Source organism: Astatotilapia calliptera, chromosome 17 (genome assembly GCF_964374335.1).
Source record: "Astatotilapia calliptera chromosome 17, fAstCal68.1, whole genome shotgun sequence".
In the NCBI taxonomy this organism is placed as follows: domain Eukaryota; kingdom Metazoa; phylum Chordata; class Actinopteri; order Cichliformes; family Cichlidae; genus Astatotilapia; species Astatotilapia calliptera.
This window is the reverse complement of record NC_137438.1, coordinates 24,989,757-25,009,813: the sequence shown is the minus strand read 5'-3', so window position 1 is coordinate 25,009,813 and position 20,057 is coordinate 24,989,757. Positions and strand designations below refer to the sequence as shown.

The following is a 20,057-nucleotide window of genomic DNA, read 5'->3' as shown; positions in this document are numbered from 1 at the left end:
CAGCTGTTTAGCATCGAGAAAGCAGCAACCTCCCTGTTTTCTGATTGGAAGGTGTAAACAAACATGTTGGGAAGTAAGACAGGTTATAGTCGAACTAATAGGCGTGCTTTTGCCTTAGTTGTAAAGAGTTGCGTGTCTGCTGTGTCAGCTGGCATATAACCACTCCATTGGAGAAATGACTACATCCTGCACAGGTGTGTGTGGACATTAACCCACGCTCATCATGTAACTTCAGTGCTATATGTGCGTTAGTTCACCTGCATTAAATATACAATATGATTATTGCTGAATGTGTTTTAATGGATTCAAAAATTGACAACACACACAAAGTTGAACTGACAGTCTTAAATGTAACTCCATTAAGACTCCAACTCCATTGGGCTAAATTTTGGATGCTTTTTAATAAGACGGCTATTCTCAAACTTAAGAATCTGCGGACGGGCTCAAGAGCTCCTTTAATCATAACACTGATCACAAAACTTTTTTTTTTTTCTCTTTTGCGTTTTCACTCATCTTAAACTCTGGAACTCACTGGACCTTAGAAATAGGTTATCAGAAATTAAACTTGGAGAATATATCGATTAAGTGTAACTGTACTCCTTTATACTTGGGTGGCATTGATTTTTCTTGTTAATGCTGATCCATGTGGCCATGAGATTGACTGAACCTGCTGTTTGCTGTGTTCTTGTGAATCAGCCCATGCAGGCCATATTTTTCCCTGCAGCTAAATGTCAGTGACAGTAAATGGGCCTGGACCTTGAGAGTCTAAGTGCTTTGGCTAGTAATTTAAGTGATTCAAGATACGAGTATAGCCCCTGTGTATGCTCAGAGCTCATGCTTTGTTTTGGCATATTTCTTTCGTGTTCTTGTTTTGTCCCCCTGAAAACAAGAATTAATAGTGTGCCTGGTAAAGAAAAATGAATTGACTTTTACTGATGCAAAATACTAAATGTTGGTAAACGTGTAGCAGGATGAAATGTAATCTCTCCCTTTTGTTTTAAACTCCTTTTATTAAAGTATTTGTTTAAAATCAATTTCAGTTGATGGTGATGCAAGTGAGGGTGATACGTTGAAGTCACAAAAGTCATGCTAGCTTAACAAAAAGCCTGATTATAAAATAAGATTAGGTAAAACTTAATTAGTGCCTTCGAACTCAATTTTATTTCCTTGTTTTATGGAGCATAAATGTGAGGTCACTAAGTCCAATCAAGCTGCGATGTTAATAGACTGTAAAATTAATAATTAATGACCCAAAACCACTCAAGCTGCTGTATAGGGAACCAACAATTTATTACATTTTGGCACTACGAGCCAATAATTTCATGATCCTCTGTATAAAGATCCTGGGTCTTTTTAAGAGATCATATTCATTTGAAAAAATGTATTGCCTTTTATTTTGATGGTAAAGACCTAAGCAGTTATTTTAAATGCTCACATGTTGCGTGATGAATGTTTTCTGTTTTTAGTGAACGTGTGTAGTGTTGTCACACGTTTATCAGCTGCATGGGATGCATGTTTTTAAGAAAACTTCTCACTAACTATTAATCATTAATATGGCGACATTTAAATTAAAATTAGCATTCCTGTCCTGTTGATCTTTTTGTGTTTGAAAGAGAGTAAAAATGGATGCATCCGTTCTCTTAGAGGTGGTGATGGTCAGAGGGATCTGGGTCTTGGAGATTTCAGGCCAGAGAGGAACAGGAAGTGGCTGTTTATTTTTCTCATTTCCTCTTTGAGGCTCCGCTAGTGAGCTTGCTCCTTCCACTCCCTGTGCTTTTATCACTGACACCAGCCCATAACAGACATATGTGCGAACATGTACACTGCTACATGCACCATCGTGGTTCACAATTTACCTTACAACAGGTTCTCAAATGGTTTCCTAGATGACTGAGGGCTTTGTTGGATCTGTGTATCAGTTTGTAATTTGGGACTCACTTGAGCAGAGATTATATAAGGAGAATGCACTGAAAGAATCTTCAGTAGAAATCAATGTCTTAGTAGAGCCAACAGGGAAACACATTAGCCCCTGTTGCACTGTGCATGTGCATAGTAGAGCTGGGCGATATGAGATTTTTTCATATCACGATATGTTTTTTTCATTTCAGGCGATAACGATATCTATCACGATATAAGCCAAATAACTATGTTTGTAAGATTTAAATGTGCCGTTGCTCACAAGTAAAATGTGAAATAATCAGCAGCTTGTTTTTATTTAAATATTTATTTCCCATAATAAGTTCAACAGGGTAGATGTACTTAAGGAACATGAGACTTTTTCAGATAGATAAAGGCAAATATTGCAAACTACACAAAAGGCAGCCGCTAAAGCGTTTAAGTTTCAAAATAGAACAAACGAAACAGACTAAATTGTCAATTCCACTTAGAAACAAAATATTAATTCTAAAAATAAATCTTAGTTTGTTTTACAGAAGAACAGACAAAACTGACTAACTTTTGTCAATATCAAATAAACTGAGAACTAAAAGGAAATTCTCAATCTCTCCTTGTTGTATAGCTTAGCTTTTCAAACACTTTTAACAGTTACTTTAGTCTGACAAAAGCCGAATGACGAATTAGTGCTTCCAGTCAGAGACTGAGGCTACATCCACGGGTACACGGGTATTTTTGAAAACGGAGATTTTCCGTTTTCGTTTTAAAAAATAATCCCGTCCACACATAAAGGCAGAAATGAAGGAAAATGCTGCTATGAACATGCCAAAGCAGCAGGTGGAGCTAGATTCCTAACCGTGCAGAAATGTTGGCCAATCAGAAGTCTAGAAGCCTCGGTGGGAAAAAGTAAACAAAGCTGCGGCATAGAAGCAGAACCGAGTCGTATGTGTGGAGGGACAGTAACTGTGTGTATATGTAAGCATTTAAACACTGCAGAGAGTAGAATTAACAGTATTGTAGAAATTCATTTCACCGAAACAATAACGTGGCGCACAGTGTGACGCATGCACCAGTTTATTATATTTCCAGACTTGCTTTCGGCACAATTTACAGTGCACGCTACTCTGTTTTTTGTCAGACTTGAAATAGCCGAAATACCTTCACACTACGGAACTTCTATGGCTCTTCCGTTCGACAATCTCTCCGGCATTGCAACCATCATCTGTTTTCTCTTCGGTCACGCTCGGTTGATTTTTCTAGTCGGCACACTCATTTCCTCCATTACGCGCTGGCTCCATTACCCGCTGGCTGCTTCCCAAACAAACACACGGCTTGGCACTTGTGCTGTACGTAACAAGTCACGCGACGTGACGCTGCGGCTGTGATTGGTTCGGCTCTGCGCTACTTAATTTGGATTGGCTGACCTTTTGTCCTCAAAAAAAAAAAAAAAAAAAAAGAGCGGCGAAGTCTATCGCGATAGCTTAATTTCTCTATCGAGTAAAAGTTATATCGCGATACATATCGTTATCGTTCTATCGCCCAGCTCTAGTGCATAGTAGAGGTTTCCTGGAGTTTCAGCTTTGCAGTGGTGGATGTTTCTCTCTATTCATTGTCATAAAAAGATATTTGGATTTTTTTTTTAAATTTTATTTCCTGGCTTGTATCCATAATGTGACTAGCATGACTTTTGCTCAGTGCTCCTGTGGGACAAGCAGAAATGCTGTTTGTGATCCCTGTAAGACCTTTTTTGTAAGGGTGCTTGCCAAAACCTTTCAAGCAGTTTTTAAATCAGATTTCATTGGAGAGACTATACGTGTACTTATTATGCGAGTTATGAAATTTTTCTTGTGTACCTCAGTTCACCTTTTTTGTATCTTCAATAATCAAAAATGAAACTACCCACATAATATTTAGCTCATTTTGAGCCACTCCACTATAAATTTAGCCTTGCTATGTGGGATTGTGTAGTAGCTATTTTCTTTTTATTGCTACTCTGGTGATCCATATTTATACAAGTAGATTAGATGCATACCAGGCAGATGTACCCTTTCCATTTAACCTCTTAGGTTTGGAGCTTGGTGGTGTGAAGGATGACAAAGGACTGTTACATGGAAGGATGGTAATGTGGTTCAGTGCCTCTTCAGTCAACTGAGCAGTCTGTAGAGAAGCATCTACATAAAGGCTCTATTATATGGAAATATCAACAGAGGTCGCATCTCTCCATGGCTATCTGACCTCTACCTCTCCTCTCCCGTTGCCCGCTCTCGCCTTTAGACCCCTGACATGGAAACAAACTTGGCTCTCAAGTGAGGCTATTGTTGAAGCTTCTGAGCAAAAGCCCAGGCGATGCATACAGTTAGAATCTTGCAGGCATTTTTCCCCCTCTTCCACAATCCTGGTCTCTTTCCATGGGAATCCTGGGGCCATATATGGTTGTCCTCAGTAGCAGCAGCAGTTACACACACACACGCCTTCAGTTCTCTGTGTGTGTGTGTGTGTGTGTGTGTGTGTGTGTGCGCGCATGTGTAGTTACAGCTCCCGACAGAGCTCATGTAGTGTAGGGACCCAGCTGGTCGCCCTGCGGTGCTTCATCCCTCCCCTTTGAACTCTCTGGCCTCCTGAACCCTGCCAATAGCACAGGAGCTGAAAGCTCTTTGTCTCAGACGTAAATACACACTGACATAAACACACACTTTCACATGTATACCGCTGTATTAAATGTCCTACTCCAATTTTCCCTAAAAATGCATATAAACTTTCTTTGCTCTCCGGTGTATTTAATTTTTAATATTCATCCCAACTCTTTGTCTGGGTTGATGCATGTTACTCTCTCACTCTCTCTTTCTCTCACACATGCAAATGCAGACACATGGGGCTCTCATACTTACATGCAGGCGGTAAGAAGGAATTCCTTTTGTGGAAGTGGATGTGTGCCTCTGAGCCGGTGACGTAGCCCATGAGGAGTGGCCAGAGTGCTGATGCCTGAACCCTCAAGGCTAGGAGTATTACTTATCTGGGAATTTCTCCACTGGTATGTTAGTCCAGGGCCTTGCTGCGTACTGGCTAGGTGGTAGCAGAGAGAAGTTGTGCTGTTCAAGGGGGAGGGAGACGAGTAAAGGAAGGAAGGCCAGCTTTGAGCTCCAGCTGAAGCCACTTTACTGTACATAGTGTTGCTTTATATAGGAGAAAGCTGATCTTTCCCTAATCAAGAAAGGAATTATATATTATTAAGCTTTTATTTTTTCCATGACTAACACAAATTTTTGAAAGCTATCAGGGCTCTTTCTCACCTGATTCATTTTATTTTGTATTTTTGTTTTTTAAAGCGTGTAGTGAGTGACTGAAGCCTTTTGTGGACTAAACCTTTTACACAGTTACCCAACCATCAGCGTAATAATCTTCTGTTTTACTGCTGTTGCAGTTCTTATTAACAGGGAAAAAGCAAATAGGGAAAAGTCCCTATGAAAACTGGCTGCAAGGTGTGTGACTTATCCTGAGCAATCTGGACATTGTTCCTAAACAGATATGCCACTGTTGCGTTGTGAAACACAATGCCATCGGCAAATAAAGGAATAGTTCTCCCTTATATGCATTGGCTAGATCAGTGTTTGATTATAGTAAAATGATCCCTTCATGGGTCATATGTATTCATATTAAATTACAAATTATGCTCATGGCAACATTATTTCATATGTTAACTGAGTGTGGATATCAGGTAATAGAGGCCTTACATTATGTCCTTAAGTGCTAATTACATGATAATACTCCTATAACAAGCAACCAAACAGCTAAGCAGTAATGTACAGTCATGCCAAGTGAATGTTATTGTTTGCATATTAACATCTACTGCCAATGTGTTTAATTATCACCCTGTAACTCATCTATAAAGATGTGGCAGGACTATATAGTCAGTAGTACAAGTGAATCAGATGTGCTGCAAGAAAACTTGCAGTATTTGGGACTTGCATTCTGTGCATTGCATGCAGCAGTCCATAAGCATTGTGAGATTAGGTGATACCAACATATGTTAAATGGCTGATGACATTTTTGTATTACTTCTACACATTTCAAATGCTGGCTAATGTTGCATCAACTGTGGAGCAGTTTTAGTGTTTTATACAGGGATGCTTTTCTTTTAATGGGTTAATTTTGTATTTGTCATACTGTGTTGTTATTTTAAGCATGACAGATATTCAAAAAGTGTTTAACTATGATTTTCAATCATTTGTTTGCAAAAAGGAATTTTGGTATCTGTTCCACCAGATATTTATGCTGTACTTGGCTGTGGGGCTGTGTGTGGGGTTTTTTTTTTTTTTTTTTTTTTTTTTTTAACCTGCCTTTAAAAGCTACCAACTGAACACACAAATCAGTACCTGGGAGAGAGTATTTGGGTAAGTGGTTGTTCACATTTGAAAACCCGTGTATTTCCAGATATCTCTAAGTCTTTGAGGTCTGTTAGTGTGGAAGTGGACAATTACAATAAAATCAAAGCATGTAATGTTGAAGCATATGTGTTTATGTCACATTATTCATTGCACTTGCCGCACTAATAGACCACTTTCTGTGAAAAACTATCAAAAGTTAAAGGAGAAATTGATAAAAATGTTTCCTAACCATTTATAACTTATGATTTAAAAATGCACAGTGGGGTGTTTGTTTGTTTGTAAGTATATATGCCAGTTTGCTCAAGTTGAAATGATACTCTATAGGTATTATGGTTATTTGAATTCTTCAAGTTCTCCTGTTGTAGACGTCATCTGTCTTACCACTTGATGGCTTTTCTTAACACACAGACACATCACTGTCAGTCAGAGGTCCTACCGTGGGTGTGCACCATTGACACTGTCATTCAGTATAGAATAACTGCCAACATAATAGCCTGGTAGTCTGTGCCAGTGACTTCCCTGGCACTCCAAGCAGTAAATTGTGCAGAAGGCACAACAGCAGCTTTCTGCAGGGTGCTCGAGTCGCTCATCTGAGGGTGCTACTAAAGGAAGTCAAGAAGGGGAGGGGTCTTGAAGTGTCCCCTTGATGTGGAGTGCTGCTAAATTGAGCTTGGAGCTCTCTGTAAGATGTCCCACTGGATAATGGACCTACCCTTTTTATAGACGAGCAGTGGCTATACCCTGTACCCTTTCACTGTATCAGGCCGTATACTGTTCCTTATAAAGTGTCACTATGACACTTGTCAGATGGTGAGTTTAATTAAAAATGTAAATGTGTGATCTATGAAAGGAAATGAGTTTAGGTTTGCAATTAATAAAAAATGACAGTGGACACATTTGAAATAAACCATAAGAGTACAAAAGGTTTAATCTGCACAGGTTCCTCCACTGTATTGCAAAGCAGGCAGGCCAGAGGACCTCTGACTCCACGTTGGCCAGGAATTGTAATTTAGATACTTACACAACAAAAACCAAGGTGTGTGTGTGTGTTTTTCTTTTTTCTTTTCTTTTTTTAAATAAATCTTAGTAGCCTTTCTCTTCATGCTGATAATAAGAAATTAAGTCCTGCCGCTTTCTTGCTTTTCCTGTGCGCAGATGTGCATAGCCCTGCATTTCTGTCTGAGTCACTGTATTGTTAGCAATTAGCGTTACAGCAGAACATCAGATTGTACTGAAGTACTCCTGCCAAGCCAGGTCTAACAACGCTTATAGTGAAAACTAGTCAGTTTCACAGAAACTCCTGAAAAAGAGAAACCAAGGACCAACTTTAATATCCATGCACAACACAATAGGGTTCTGGGTGAATGACTTCATATCACCACACCAAGTCTTTCGAGCACGATTATTGGCAGTAGGACCTGCACATATGCGTTGTTCATCCCAGAGTGTTGGGAGTCCTTTGTTACATAGTTAAAAATCAAGTTAAGCACAACAAATGCGTAATGAATAGCTTAAGCAAGAACATGTATCTCAAAATTGAATACAGTATGTCTTTAAATAGTTGAGGTAAAAAAAAAAAAAAAATTAATAAATTAAAATAACTGTAAGTAAAAATATAAATTGTTGTAATATACAACAAATTTGAACGTGTTAAAAGAAGTACTAAATGTCGTAAAAACAAAGGCATAATTGCACAACAAGCTTTTCTTGACTATAAAAGGTCCTGAGAGTTGCTTCAATAACAGTTAAGTCCTGCCTGCAAGAGGTTAAAAAAGAAGGATGGCACCACAGATGCTCCTTTCAGTGTTAGTTTTTTGAGGTCTCTCTCAGCGGTTTGCTGCAAGTGCTGCCTTGAAGGGTTATCCAACTAACCCCCGCGTGCTTTAAAATGAAGTCTTTTCTCTATTTATTTATGTTTCTTACAAAAGCCCGGCAAGGCCTGAACCCACGTTCTCTCTTTGGCTTTTTTGTCATGGCAACACACCGGCCTCCTTTCTTCAATACACGTCATGGGTGCATTTTTTGGCTTTTCCCATCTTGTATGCAGCACTTGTACAGAGTATGGTTTGATTCCTCCATATTATCTCAGGATTAGGCTGACACACGCAGTATTGTTGTCTCTGTCCTGATCTGCTCCATATTTATCTCTGCTGGCTTGGAATGGTTTGGTAATTTAATCTCACAACTGTACTTTTAAAAAGCCCTCCATGGTGTGGTAATTTATAAATATGGAAAGGAGAGACATGCACATTGGCAGCTACTCTTTTTTTTTTGAAAGTTTGTCTTAAAAAAAGCAAGTCAACAATGAAAGCAATGCTTGTATTGAGCATTTTTGATGACTCTGTTTAAGATGATAAAACCTGATGACATGTTCATGAGCTGTATCAATATCTTACTGTGGTTGAGTAAGGAGATGGGTTTAATTTTGCTGTTGCACAAACTGCCACTTGAAGTGGCAAATGCAGGCATATAACACAGGCATCTTGTGATTTAGATGTCAAGCCGTCTGTTATGACTGATGGGTTAAAATAGGTTTGCACTGGCCTTAAAAACCATTATAGCACTGTGCATTTCAACAATATGTACATGTGCCGGTGTATAAATTACTATGAATAGCTTTATTTACTGTAGTATAATTGGAATGTTTCTGTCAAATGGTGAGAAATCACAGAAAAATTGATAGGGTTTTTAAAAAAAAAATTGTATAGCACACTCTTTGCCTTTGCAGTATGTGGAAAAGATGCATACTGCAAAGGCAGGTCTATTCTCAGCCAGGAAAAACCCCTGGTCACCACCACAGAAATATGAAAGGAGCATAGATGATTGTCAAACTCGTTCGTTGTTTCTGATTATTTTAAAATTGCAGCAGGGTTTTCTTGGAGAACTGCACTCTCTTCGACATTTCACTGAGAGTTCTTGCTGAGCCACATCCCACAAAACCTAATGGATTAACAGAGCTGTTTTCAGAAGCTAGCCACATAATGTACATTAACGACCAGTCAAATGGAGCATCCTGCATGCATTGATTAGTTCTTGATGTATGTGTATGTGTGTACATATATTTGTTTTTCCTTCCCAGAAGTGTCAGGTTCTCTTACGGAGAACCTTTTTAGTCTTAAAGAGAAGAAAGAACTCAGCCCTGACGGGATGAATCATATGTTTAATGACGTATGGCAGCTCAGCCTTCAGTGAGTTATGACTTTGTCTCAAAGGTCAATCTAGGATTTCATTTACTTCAAGGATTAATTGGAGAACATAATTCACATTGTTTTAGCTAAAATGTTTTTGGTTTTTTACCACCTTTATTTTTATGCTTCAGCACACCTTTATTTTACCTGCCTATCCAATAACTTCAGACTTCACAAGGCCTTCTTTTCTCCTCTCCTCACACTGGCCAAACAGGTTTAATTGGCTACGTGTCTGCTTCAGAGTGAGTCACTCCATGTCTGAAAGCAAACTACAGCACCTATATGTTGCTCGGGGGCTGATTGAATTGTATAAACAGGATTAAGCTCAGCCGGAGTATGCCATCTCCCTTACATCAGCATTATAACCAAAGGTGCATGAATAGGCCTTTAGATTCTATGATGTGCTAGACAAGGATGTCATGGTACTTGTCTCATTCCTCCTTTTCTTTCCCTTGGGTGTGGGTTCTTTTAGCGTCATTAAGATTGGAGATGATAAAATGATTTCAGTAATTAAGTTTGTTTGAAATTGCACTCTGTAGCCCTGCATTTCTGCATGATGCAAAACAGAAACCAATTAATTTAACCTGTTCCACTTTGTACTGTCGTAAAGCAGAACAGAGCTGTCGGATCAAAGGGGAAATGGTACCATTGCTTTCCTCTTTGCATAGTTCCTGAATGGTGACGTAGATTAAAATGAGAGAGCACATGGGTATCTTCTTATTTGAATATGCTGTAATAAATCTGAGGCCTTTCATATGAAAATGTCCAGTTTTAGATTACCAACTTTGGGAATGTGTACTTCCAACTAATAATTTAAAAAAAAAATAACAGAACATACCTGAACTTAACTGTAAGCCTGTTAAGAAATAACCAGCAATTATTCATTATACTTGGCTATAATTAGTCTTCAAATGGATTTAGAGTAACTTAAGGTTCATGTACTATATACTGTATATAGAACAGTGCAACTTGTACTTTGCACTTTGTTGTAGATTTAATGCACTATAAACCAACTCTAGAATAGTGCTATACCCCTCACTATACCTTGCCATGGACCGCGAATGTAACTACAGTTCAATTGTGATGGTCTCTGCGGTACTACTATACAGTGTAAATGGTCTGTTGATTGGCACATGGCTGATATCTCTACCCTATTTCCTGTGATTCAATGACGGTAACTGTTAGTTGAGCTTTATCAGCTCTTAAGTCCAGCATGAGTTCATTTTCAGTTTTGATGCCAGACAATGCAGACAACTAAAATGCAAAGTGGCTGCACTTTGGTAGTACATGCATAGCAGCATTATCTAGTATAATTTAATAGGCCTGGGTCAAAGATGAGCCTAGCACTGGTGCAACATCCTATTTTCTTACAAATAGAAAATTAAAAAAATGACTTACGAGTTTATTAAACTCTTATATCCACTAATTTAAGCCCATTCTTGGGGCTCCTATTCTAGCATACTTTTGATTCAGGCTGTTAGTATGGCACCTGTCAACCACAGAAAATTACAGCTATTAAGGGATTACCTTTGTTGGGCTCCTGGTGGGAGCCTGTGAAGTAAGGCTGGTGACGCACTGAAGAGGGAGGTCGCAGCCACCAGTGCATTCACCTTAAGGGGCTTGTTTCCATTCTTGGACAAAGACTTTGAAGAGATAATAAGTGTGGGGGATGACTGAGGGGAGAGGATTTAGATGAAAGTATGGGGGACAGTTTTCAGATGAGCAGCAGAAAGCTGTAAAGATGGCCGCCAAGTACATGCACATTTTGCAGCTGTGAGCGAGGAAATGAAAAGCACTAATCTATATTGGGTGGTTTATTTTTGCAATACAGATTAAAATGTCAGATTAATAAAAGGAGACTAGCAGTTGTCTGTGCTTTACATGTCTGTTATCACTCGTGGTGTTTTGCATGTGGAAGGAAAACTTGATTGGCTACTTCAATTTGAAGTACAGTCTATTGGACAGCTGACTTTACTTCCTGGCTTCCTCTAGTTGAGGAATGCAGGAACACTCAGTCAGCTGTCTGTAAGGACCACTTATCTTTATTTCCAATCCTGCAAAGCAATAGACTCCTTTATGAATCTCTGGAGGATACGCAGAGCAAAATGGCCACAGCAAGGACGGTGATTGGAAGTGACAAATTACAGCTGGTCCTCCTTATAGGGGAAAAATATGGGAGCAGTGTCTATTTGCTTTCTGTCTGTGCTGATTAGTATTATTGCGTGCATATACAAAACTGTGACACTGAGGTTTTCTGCCTTCCCCAAAAGTAAGATCACAAGATTTTGATAGAAATGCTTATCCTTTTTCTTTTTCTAATCTTATTTTTCTTTTCATTTTTTTAAAGCAGGGTTTAATTTACTTTTACTTAATATCTTTTAATCGGGTCAATAAAACAGTAAAATGCGTAAATTTCAATAACTTTAGGTAATACAGACCAATCAGTAGTTGCGAGCAGTTGTTTTTTTTGTTTTGTTTTGTGTTTTGTGGTTTTTTTAAACATTTTTTGATAGTGAAGTAGTTTGCACAGCCAGAGGTTAGCTTAGCTCACGTTTTATGGATGAGTAAAGAAGGGCTGACTGCTGTTAAAGGTATTCACTTTTTGGGTGCTGCAGCTACTTCTCTCGGGAGAGAACAAACCCAAACAAAAGTTAAGACTGAGTCACTTACAGAGGTGCAGCTAAGATGTTGTTACTTCGAGTAAAGCTTGTTGAGGAATTAGTTCCTAATTGTCTTCTCTCCTCCCCCACTGGTCTGTTTTCTAAATGTCAACACTAGCTCCTGTGTGTGCTTTTGTGCCTTGGGTCATGACTCGACAGTGTTTCTCCAGTTTGAGGCTCTGTAGCTGTGTAAAAGCATGTCATCAATGCTTTATATCAGACATCATTCAGACTAGTTAAGGAAAATGGTCTATTTAATGTTTACCTTAATAAGGAATTGTTACGGTTAAGTTAATTTTGACTGGTAGCATTATTTGTACAATTTTTATTATAGATGTTGCACTACTGATGTGAATTCTTTGAGTCCTTTTTTAGTGGTGGCTATGGCAAAGGAAGTCAGTGGTTCAATCAGTGGATCAAGTGTACCTATCCATTTACCATTTGCCTCAGTATGTGTAGTGGACACCTTGTTTCATATCAGCCTTAATGCATGCATTAGCTACCTTATTGATTATAGCTTAGTTCGTTAAAAATAAAGAAAAACTGCACATGCTTTGGTCTATTAGGGAGTAAATTGTTTCCTGGAATAACAAAACAATTTGTGGTATTACCCATTCTGTATAACCTAAACTAAATGAAGGATATTTATGTTGAGATGTATTTACCTATACAAGCAGTATGTCGTTGAAATGAACAGGATATGGTATATGTGGTTTTGATTTTTTTAAATAATTTTTTTATGTTTATGTTTTTTGATCAGTTTTGCCAGTGCAGCTCCTGCGTAGGGACCACACAGTGCTTTGTGTTGACACAGAGGGGCACATAATTCTCCCATGATGATGGCATCAAACTAATAAACCTGTTGTACTAATGATGGGAGTTGCAGCCTTGGTTGTTGTTGATCTCTTTAAATCAAAGTCCATTTGCAGCTTCAGGGACTCGGTGGGGCATTAAACCCTACGACATCATCATACACAAACGCTCATTCACACGGTCAGTAAGCTCAGGGAGGCCTCTGCAGGCACTCTGTAGCTCTGGTGCTGTAAACGGCCCAAATTTGGACAAGGATTCCAGCCAGATAGCAGTTTGCCCTGAACGTGAGGACGCCGTGTGTTCATGTGTCTGTTTCCCCTGTCCACACATTTGTTGCCATAGCAACTACAGGAGATGGCCTGGCTGTGTTCAAATATGAGTTTGAGGTTGTTGTTTTTTTTTTTTTTTGTTGTTTTTTTAATATATAAATTTCTTTAATATATTGCGCAAGTGGTAATTGTGGATTTCAAGTGTTTATCTCAAGTATTTACTACAATCATTTAACAGTTGAGCATTTTGTTAGGAAATCTACAGCTACATTTTTTATTTTTACTTTTTTGCACTCCAACTTCATGACTTTATTTATGACCCCTGCTTTACATGTCACCTCATGTTTGATGTGAGACATTATTTAACCTCAGGCCCTTTGTGTGCACTGAATGAAAAGTGCACTTTATACTCTTTTCTTCTGCTTTTATTAACTTCCTGATTTGGACTTCGACAGCTTCTTTTTCCTCTCTCAGCCTTTTGATAAATGAATTGTACACAATTTATAATATTTAGGTTATGGCCTAAAAAATCTATTATTTTGGTACTTAAACATGCAGAGAGAGCAAAAAAAGCAAAACAACTCCTTGTAGAGCTTGGACCATACTTAAATGAGTTTGAAAAGGGGGAAACTTGAATGAATATACACAGCGACAGTAATAATTCAGTTAATATGTGTGTGTAACTGATGTTACTGTAAATGGGCAATAAGGAGGCAATAGTTTGAAATTTTCAGTTCCAGCTCTTAAGGATCTCAGATGTAAGGAAGAGATGCAAAATGAAGGAAGCAAGGAAGATGCATTAGCATAATGAAAATTACATGTGGTTGTGGATTTAAACACTCATGCTTCTAGCATGCACCCCTGGAAGGGCAGTGAACAAATGCGAGTTCTGAAATTCACAAGAAAACAAACAAAATGAGCAGTATTTTACTGCTTAGAAAACTCGTGAAAGCTATCATGGATGCAGAATAAAATTGGCAGGCCTTAAACAGTAGTTTCCCTTCTAATGAAAAGGAAATTCGGCTTTCAGAAATGTAAATTTCCTTTTCTACATAAAATGAGTACTTGACTAACAAATAGAAAATGCAAATTTGTTCCTATCATGGTGCAAGTTTGCCTTCATAATCTAAGCAAAGTCACTACACCTCCCACTTCATGAGTCAGAGGATCTTAAATTAATCTCCTCTGTGTTACTTTCATTTTAATTGTGTCATTTGGGTAGTTTAGTTTGGTGGGGCCTTCCAGAGAGAGGTTCAATATTATCACTGCTGTAGAAGCATCATACTGGTCTATGATGAACACTAACTGCAAAGCCGCTCATATAAATTCTAAAGCAGTCTTTGTGCTCCTGATCTTGTTTAGGGACACTCTGTAATATGTTCTTTGTCCTCCTATTTTAGTGGGTGGTCTCCTTGTGTGCTGCACAGTAATATGCTTCATTTGGAGTGTTTGTGGTCTTTTGATGTTCAGAGTCAAACTATATTTAGGATGGGTTTGTGCACAGTCTCCCTCTGGTATCTTCACCCAGCCTAGAAAGTCTGTTCTAAGCTCGGCCTCTGAGCGGAACAGAGTTCTTTTAATGTGAAATCCTTCTGGTTTTACTTGTTGGGTTCTCCAATTTCCCCTCACCCCAACTTGCATACCTGTTAAGGACATCCTCCCTCCTGTCTGTAAACAAGAAACAGGCATCCTGTCTGTCACCAGCACTAAAGAATGGCAAAACCCTAATGATTGGATTGAGTGCTGGCAATTAGAGGCATTAAATTTTCTTTCCACACAGATGTTGATTTGAAGAATTCTTCATCTTCTTAGTATTACAAACCCCTCATCATCAGTGGCACGCCAGTGGAGAGAGTGGACAGTTTCCGATACCTGGGTGTCCACATCACTCAGGACCTGTCATGGTCCTGTCACATCAACACCCTGGTTAAGAAAGCCCGTCAGCGTCTCTTCTTCCTCAGAAGACTTAGAGACTTCCATCTGCCACTGAAGGTGCTCAAGAACTTCTACTCCTGCACCATCGAGAGCGTCCTGACGTCAAACATCTGCACCTGGTTTGGGAACAGCACCAAGCAGGACAGACGAGATCTGCAAAGGGTGGTGCGCTCGGCAGAACGCATCATTCAATCAGAGCTCCCTGACCTGCTGTCCATCTACACCAAGCGGTGCAAGTCCAAAGCTAGGAAGATTATGATGGACCTCTCCCATCCCAACAATGGACTCTTCTCACTGTTGAGGTTTGGGAAGCGCTTCCGCTCCCTTAAGGCCAAAACAGAGAGAATGAGGAGGAGCTTCTTCCCCCAGGCTATTCGGGCCCTGAACCAGGTGTAGGACTGGACTCTCCCAAACACGTCACTATAAGACTGGACTCTCACACACGTCACCACACACACCACCACACATTTCCTATAATCCTATAATTCCTATAATTTATAATCCTTATCTTTATAATCTCTTCTGCTATTTGCACATTCTTTACTGTAAATTCCTAAGTTAATTTGTAAATTTTTGTAGTAAATTGTAAATATTGTAAAACTTTTCTTCTGTCATTTAATGGTCGGGCATTGTACAGCTACAAGCATTTCACCCCCATGTCATAGTGTGTGTGTGTGTGTGTGTGTGTGTGTGTGTGTGTGTGTGTGTGTGTGTGAGTGAGAGACAAAATTTGAATTTGAGTATGAAGAGAATGTACTTTGTGTTTGTGCATGTGTAGTTTTTGTGGTTTCAATTACTGAGACTTACTGATTTGTCACAATACTAAACTTTCTAACTTTAGACGCTGCAAAAACAGGGCTTTCAAAAAATTAAATGAATGCCTTATTTTTTTTTCTCAAGGCCCTGTTTATTTGTCATAAAAACAAGACTGACATGAAGGTGGTGATAGCACTGTAAGTGGGAGGAGGTGGGAATATGTGGGCACTGCAGTTTGTCAAGTTGAGGTTTAGAGCAACAAAGCACAGCTGGTGTCTCTGTATTATTACTGCAAATAATGATAATTAAATAGTTTATGCATTCAAAATCCAATTTTTTTTTATTTATTTATTTTTTGACAGCTCTGTACTTGAAGATGTATAGCACAGCTAACCTTTTTTTCAGGTTTTGCGTTTCTACACTATATAACTCTCAGGATAAAGTAGCAGCAAATGTATGCACAGCACCCCAGTGCCTCTGTCAGCAGTACTATGCTATGTGGTATTTCTAGCACCCCTGCTATGTGCGAATGTTTTGAGAATGCTTCAGCTGCCAAAATCTCCCAGCAATGCACATGGCAACCAATCGGGGGTGTAATGCCCTTTCCATGAGAGATGCAACTAGAGCACAGGCCACCCCACTGACATAAGCACTCAAGCATGTGTGCATGTACCCAAGTGCACTTAGTTCAACACAGTCAAGAAGTTGTGGCCTTACTCGTTTTCTCCCCTGTCTCAGGCATGCATAGATGACAATGTCGACATGGTGACTTTCCTGGTGGAGCATGGAGCCTGCATCAACCAGCCTGATAACGAGGGCTGGATACCACTCCACGCTGCAGCTTCCTGTGGATACCTAGACATAGCAGAGTGAGTATCAAGAGGCCCTTTTGGCGCTAGTATCTATTTCATCAGGTTTGATTTCTGCCGACTCATCCTCACTTCCTGTTTTGTTTTGTGCTGCAGATATTTTGTAACTGCTAAACTCCTCCCTGAACCTTTTGTGCAAAGTTTTCGTTAACATTTCTGGACTGTGAGGCACAAAGTGACTTTAGGGCTGGCCTAGCAGTTTTCTTATCATGCATCGTCTCTGTACAGCTGGATACAGCATGAGATAATATAAGTGATATCTGATTACGTTAACACCAAGAGCAAAAAAAATTCCCTGACAGTGTTTAGAGCAGTCTGAAACCAGAGCTTTTAGTTTGCATGATATACTTGTGCACATCCTCATCTCGTTACTGGAAACTGTGACAAGGTTTAATATGAGCATCAAATATTGTCCCAGAGTGTATATGTGACAGACGTTAAGGAAACTCAAAAAGGGTTCACTTAACATTGCATGTGTGCCTTTCTGTTGTTATATCTGACACTGTGTTGACTAATATTTGGCAGTCCTTTAAGCTGATGGAGAGTTTTCTTTATCTGAGCTGCACCTGCAGACAAAGGGTATCATTTGCTGTACAGATTCAGGGGTTTTCCTCACTCAGGGGTTGAATACACCCATAAGCACATTGCATGTCAGTTGTTTGACTGAAACCTCTAAAGTGAACCAAAAATAAAATCATCTTTATTACAATGATTGTCATTTATTTATATTTTTTTTAGTATTATTATTATTATTATTTTTGGCTCTGGTTAAAATCTCCTTGGGGGGTTGTTGACCCATGATGCCATTTCATAAGGTGTGCCAGAATCAAAATGCCAAGAACCAATCATAGCCTGTACAACAATTCTCATCACATTTGGACAGCAGCGGCAGCCCATCTGATAACTTGCACATTGTTATGAGTGTACATCTGTGATGTAATCAAATATGGAGAGATCAGGGTCACCTGCTGTATCTGGAATCAAGCTCTGAAGTTTCACTCAAGCATTTTCTTGCTCATAGTGTTTTTTTTTTTTTTTTTTTTTCTTCAACTGAGAAGACTGCCCATAGGGCAGAGATGTTATCATAGGATATTTAAACTAGCTAAAGGGGGCTGATGGAGCTCAGTCGTGCTCATTGTTCAGCTTATTGAGAGAGTGCTATGACCTGCTTTATTTGTGTTGCATTACAGGAACCTGGCTAAGAATGTATTCCTCACTGCTGGTGTTTTCCCAAAGTTTACAAACAGCCATCAGAGGAAAAACATCTTACATTAGCCATTTAACTGAACTGCCCAAATGGTCTTCTCAGAGCAGCAAAATCTGCATTCAGCTGGCCTGAACTTGACATCAGCACAGAAAACAAGAAGCTTTCTGTTGTCGCATTTTGAAGCAAAAGGTCAAGTGCCGATCCTCATACTGGTGACTAATGGAGACATCATGTCACGGAGAGAAACTCGACAACCTGATGTGGGCGGTGAGCTCTCAGTAGACCCATTTTAATCCCAGGATCTTCATTGACAACAGCGGGAACTGCAAAGCAGGGCTGGATCTGTCCCTAGAAGTGATCACAGCCTTCTAATTGTAGGCTTGGTTCAAAAGCTCCAGACCGCAAAGCCAGGAAAACTAGTAAAGCCAAGCTAAAATAGGCAGAATAGAAAGTGCAATCAAAAAGAGATAAAAACCTTGAAATGTAACTGTGTAGTAAGTCAGTAGCTATTTCAGGGGGGTGGGAATTGGATTGTGCGTGTTTAAAGTCTAATGAGAAGGCCTTGAATTGTGCCGCAGTTTTAATTTGAGGCAGCTGAACTCAAGATGTAGACTGGTTAACATATTTTGAGTGACTATTGACAGTAGTATTTAAAATGTAACAAAGTAGACATGAATGCAGTGTTAAATTGTGTTCTTTATAGAAGGTTTCATGGCCCAAACCTTGATCTTCCTGGAGAAACATATCTGCTTGAAGCGTGTCCTTTGAGATGATACTAGAGCTCAGAGATGCTGCTTATGTTGGGAGAAAGAAGAGGGAGGCGTACGGCCCAAAGAACACAGTCCCATCAGTGAAAAATGATGGTGGCAGTATTATACTGTGGGGATGCTTCAGTGCATCTCCAACTGGGAATCTTGTCGAGGTGTCTTCCAGCAGATCCGTTGCTCCTGGTGAAGAACTGCCTTCTCAGAATGGAAATGCTTCGTCATCATTGACCAGTTATTTTGCAGATTTAATTGTTACTACACATGGACTGGGGTTTTGCCACTCCTCGCCATCAGAATCAGAATACTTTATTGATCCCTGGGGGAAATTATTTTTTGTTACAGTGCTCCATTTTAAACCAACATTAAGACAAGACAGACAATACGCTAACTAAGAATAGTACAATACATACATACATACATACATACATACATACATACATACATACATACATACATACATACATACATACATACATACATACATACATACATACATACATAAGTCACTTATAAATAAATAGTTGGAAAAGAAACATGTGTAGTTGTAGCAGCAAACAGTGTGTTAAGTGGATGCGTTGTACAGGGAGATGGCCACAGGCAGGAATGATTTCCTGTGTCGTTCAGTGGTGCTTTTCGGTAATCTCAGTCTCTCACTGAACGAGCTCCTGTGACTGACCAACATGTCATGGAGTGGGTGGGAGGTGTTATCCAACATTGTCTTTATCTTGGACAGCATCCGCCTCTCCGACACCACCTTGAGGGAGTCCAGCTCCATCCCCACAACATTGCTGGCCTTACGGATCAGTTTATTAAGTCTGTTGGCATCTGCGACCCTCAGCCTGCTCCCCCAGCATGCAACAGCATAGAGGATCGCACTGGCCACAACAGACTCATAGAAAATCCTCAGCATTTTCTGGCAGATGTTGAAGGACCTCAGTCGCCTCAAAAAATAGAGACGACTCTGGCCCTTCCTGTAAAGTGCTGTGGTGTTTTTAGCCCAGTCCAGTTTATTGTCAATGTGTACTCCAAGGTATTTATAGTCCTCCACAATGTCAACACTGACCCCCTGGATTGAAACAGGGGTCAAGTGTTTCCTGGTCTTCCTGAAGTCCACGATCAGTTCCTTGGTCTTTGCCACGTTGAGCTGCAGATGATTCTGCTCACACCACGTGACAAAGGAGTCGACCACAGCCCGGTCTTCCAGCAGATCCGTTGCTCCTGGTGAAGAACTGCCTTCTCAGAGTGGAAATGCTTCGTCATCATTGACCAGTTATTTTGCAGATTTAATTGTTACTACACATGGACTGGGGTTTTG

General features: G+C 39.6%; 1 protein-coding gene across 10 annotated transcripts in view; it reads left to right on the top strand.

The window, feature by feature from the left end:
- The window catches only part of ppp1r12a (protein phosphatase 1, regulatory subunit 12A), a 62,074-nt gene that overhangs the window by 11,598 nt on the left and 30,419 nt on the right, over positions 1-20,057 (top strand). For all 10 annotated transcript variants that reach the window (XM_026146018.2, XM_026146016.2, XM_026146015.2 and 7 more), the window contains exon 2: positions 16,638-16,768. In XM_026146018.2, the coding sequence (XP_026001803.1) occupies positions 16,638-16,768 (131 nt within the window). The remainder of the gene's footprint in view (positions 1-16,637; positions 16,769-20,057) is intronic.